This window comes from Camelina sativa, chromosome 3 (genome assembly GCF_000633955.1).
Source record: "Camelina sativa cultivar DH55 chromosome 3, Cs, whole genome shotgun sequence".
Taxonomy (NCBI): domain Eukaryota; kingdom Viridiplantae; phylum Streptophyta; class Magnoliopsida; order Brassicales; family Brassicaceae; genus Camelina; species Camelina sativa.
Genome location: NC_025687.1, coordinates 14,532,493 through 14,536,426, shown reverse-complemented (window position 1 = coordinate 14,536,426; position 3,934 = coordinate 14,532,493). Strand labels below are relative to the sequence as shown.

The following is a 3,934-nucleotide window of genomic DNA, read 5'->3' as shown; positions in this document are numbered from 1 at the left end:
TAAAGCATTCCTTCACGGGAAGGTCTTCTTCCCAAAATCCAAGTTGTTGTAACTCTCAAGCCTAAGACAAAAAAAACACCAAATCACAAAAATGGTTCCACCGTTTATCATGTGTTCAGTCATGATCTTGTTCATCGTCATAGAACCAATGACCATAAACGCTAGAGAATTACGACCTTCCGATCACGGTCTTGAGTACTACTACGAACCAACAAGAGAGTCTCAATCGGAGATGACCACATTCTTCGGACCACCTTCTCCAAATGAGCTGACGCCGCCGACGACATCTTCTTCATCATCATCATCACCACCGTCTACCAGCTCGATATTGCCGAGTGCGGTGAAATCCCCACTAACGACGACGACAACGTCATCAAAAGTTCGGGACAACGATGATGATGAACACGTGATGAACCACGTGCTGGTAGTGGGCAGCTTGGTGTGTGGACTCTCCGGTGTAGCTTTGATGGTCGCTTCTGCTCTCATTTATTTTCTTGGCTACCCGAAAACACAACATGCCTCTGTTAATTGCGATCACATTCATAATAACAATGTCACTAATACCAAGTAGAATTCGTTGTCTATATAATTTGGTCATATGATTCAAGAGAATAAAGATTTTGTTGTTATGTGAATCATTATTATTGTGTAGAAAACAGTTACACTCATAATGTATTTTGGTTATTGGATTATTTTTGGTCTGTTTGGTTATTGTGAAATTATTTGAATTGGTTCGGTCGGTTTAGTTACATTTCGTCAATTTGGTTCCGGTTTTGCTTAATTAATCAATTAATAGGAGTGGCAAAATCAATAATTAAATTAAGAAGTCTGTGAGAGAGCGTCGCGTCAGTTGGAGGAGTCCAAAAGAGGGGGAGGAAAGGAAGAAGCTTGGCCTTTGAGGAGTTTCAAAGGATCGTGTTGCTGCGCTTACTCTATTTATAAAACCCCATAAGCTCATCATCATCTTCTTCAGTCAAATCGATTATATTGAATCTGAGTACCCTCCTTTCTTCGATTGATCACAATGTCTCACTCTGCTGTGGTGTCTCAGGTCAGATCCTCACTCTTCTTTTTTTTTTTTCCCTGATTTTTTTAGTCAACGGTTGCTTTTAAACTCTTGATCCTTGTGATTGAGTATGGCCGGAGAATTATTTAATCATCTGTTTGTTTTTATGGGTTTCCCCTTGTCTGTTTTCGGAGAAAACGAGGGAACTATTTGAAATAGATTGGATTTGGTGGTTTTATGATCTTTGATCTGGGTTTAAGGCTTTTGTTTTACTTGATTAACGATCTTATAAGAAAAAAAGAGAGTTTTTAATCTGATGGAGTTTGAATTTTTGTTTTTCCAATTACAGGCTGGTGCTGTCTCAGTTTCAATCGGAAACGAACGTTCTCTTAGAAGATCCGTCTTCAAGGTGATGATGATGCATCCTAATCTCTCTTTTTAACATAAAGATTCTAGCTTTAGCTGTGTTTGTTCTTGTACACATAATTAAGCTTAAGCTTGAGGTGTTTTCTTTTTTTGGCTTCCCCTGGTTACTTTCCTTGAGACTGTGTTTGTTTGTTTGAGTTTGATATTAAACCATGGCTTGCTTTGTGCTGTACCATTTTTCATTCTTCAGCAGAACAATAGCATAAGCTTCAACAGCAAGTCATGGTCATCTTCCTTAGCATTGAATCAGAAGACAACAAACGTAAGAGATGCAAAACGGTACACCAACAGGACAATATGTATGTCGGTTCAACAAACAAGTAGTTCCAAGGTTATTGTCTCTCCTATTGAGTTGGAAGACCCCAAGGATCCTCCTTTGAACTTGTACAAACCCAAGGAGTCCTACACTGCTAAGATTGTCTCCGTGGAGCGAGTCGTTGGTCCAAAAGCCCCAGGAGAAACTTGTCATATTGTCATCGATCATGACGGTAACCTCCCTTACTGGGAAGGACAGAGTTATGGTGTGATCCCTCCTGTAAGTCATGTCCCTTGTGCTGTTACATGGTTTCGTTGTCTTCGAATTGTTTACCACCATTCTTAAATCTCTTAAGTTTATTTATGAATTGGATCTTGTGCCGTGTAGGGTGAGAACCCGAAGAAACCGGGAGCACCACACAATGTTCGCCTTTACTCGATTGCATCAACGAGATATGGAGATTTTTTGACGGCAAAACAGCGAGTTTATGTGTACGCAGAGCTGTTTATTACGATCCCGAGACTGGAAAAGAAGATCCTTCGAAGAATGGAGTCTGCAGCAACTTCCTCTGTGATTCAAAGCCTGGAGACAACATTCAAATCACCGGTATGTAAACTAAATCACATGCATAAAGACCTTTTGAAATAAGAGTTTTTTTCTTTACTTAATATACTTTTTTGAAACCAGGTCCATCTGGGAAGGTAATGCTACTACCCGAGAAGGATCCAAAGGCGACACACATAATGATAGCCACAGGAACAGGAGTGGCTCCTTACAGAGGCTACCTACGTCGAATGTTCATGGAAAACGTCCCAAACAAGACATTCGACGGCTTAGCTTGGCTCTTCCTAGGAGTAGCTAACACCGATAGCCTTCTATATGATGATGAGTTTACCAAGTACTTAAAGGACCATCCGGAAAACTTTAGGTATGATAAGGCGTTGAGCAGAGAGGAGAAGAACAAGAAAGGTGGAAAGATGTATGTGCAGGACAAGATTGAGGAGTACAGTGATGAGATCTTCAAGCTATTAGACAATGGAGCTCATATTTACTTTTGTGGGCTTAAAGGAATGATGCCTGGGATTCAGGATACACTAAAGAGAGTTGCAGAAGAGAGAGGTGAGAGCTGGGACTTGAAGCTTTCTCAGCTAAGGAAGAACAAGCAGTGGCACGTTGAAGTCTATTAAGCCGCCCAAACTTTAACCTTTCTTTCTCTTCTTCTTTTAATATGTCTTTGCTGTTTCTGATTTTGATTTAAGAATCGTAATAAAATTGATATTGATGTTGTTCTATAATATTCAAACATTGATAATATCTGAAATTTGTTGGTCTGACTAAGCGGTATTTGGGCAGTGATCCACCGCCTAGCGCGTTTAGTCGAGGCCTAAACGGTTTTTAAGTGATTTAAGCGTTTACAATATAAAATATTATATATATATATATAATTATATCAAAATATATGTTATAAAAATAAAAAGTTATAAATTATAAACAAAAATAAGAAACATACATTTATTTAAGTTATATTAACAACATATAAATGTTTATAATTACATATATAGATATAAAACATAATAGTTTAAATATATATAATTTAAAAAACCAAAATAAATATTAAAATAAATTTATGTAATTTTAAGAGACCCCTTTCTAGAATACTGATTAAAACTAGTCTGCATCAAACCAAACCGAGATTAGTTTGTTGTCTCTGGAATTCGAACAAACGCGAACCGGTTTCGCTATCGATGACTCACACAACAGAAGAAAATACAAATAAGTCACTCGGGCAGCGGGTAGAGGGTAGGTCCCGTGAGAACTCGTGGACTTGATCAGTTAAGTGAGAGACTTCGGTCAGATCTGCCCGTAATCATCTGCTACGTGCAATCTGAAACGCTTCTCTCTTTCTCCACTTGTACGATCGATATTGCGTCCGCATCAGTTGTTACAAACCTTGCCGTTCTCTTACCTGCTCAAGCGTAAAAACGTCATGATGTTGTAGACTGATGGAGAAGGACGCTCTGAAGTTTAGGGGATATTAAAACTCGAGTTAAGGGAAGAAAACGACACTATCTCTCTCTCTCTGTGTTCTTCATTTTTCTTCTCTTCTTCAAGAAGAGGCTCTAATCGACATAGAAGATTGCAGAAGTTTTTTTCAATATTAGGTAAATTAAATTTTTTTTTATCAATCATGTTTTTTGAAATTCTTAGCTTTTGACTTTTTTTTTTTTTTTTTTTTGGGTTAAAAA

General features: G+C 38.2%; 2 protein-coding genes and 1 pseudogene across 3 annotated transcripts in view; all 3 read left to right on the top strand.

The window, feature by feature from the left end:
• Positions 1 to 711, top strand: LOC104777080. Its single transcript, XM_010501285.2, has one exon. The coding sequence runs from the start codon at positions 92 to 94 to the stop codon at positions 569 to 571; it is 480 nt and encodes a 159-aa protein (XP_010499587.1). The 5' UTR covers positions 1 to 91; the 3' UTR covers positions 572 to 711.
• On the top strand, positions 829 to 3,002 carry LOC104777079 (annotated as a pseudogene).
• Positions 3,746 to 3,934, top strand: part of LOC104777078 (nuclear transcription factor Y subunit A-7-like) — a 2,218-nt gene continuing 2,029 nt past the window's right edge. For both annotated transcript variants that reach the window (XM_010501283.2, XM_010501282.2), the window contains exon 1: positions 3,746 to 3,850. The gene's annotated coding sequence lies outside the window, so the exon portion shown is untranslated. The remainder of the gene's footprint in view (positions 3,851 to 3,934) is intronic.

Coding starts and splice junctions, on each gene's coding strand:
- LOC104777080 (XM_010501285.2), top strand. CDS start 92: ATGGTTCCACCGTTTATCATGTGTTCAGTCATGATCTTGTTCATCGTC.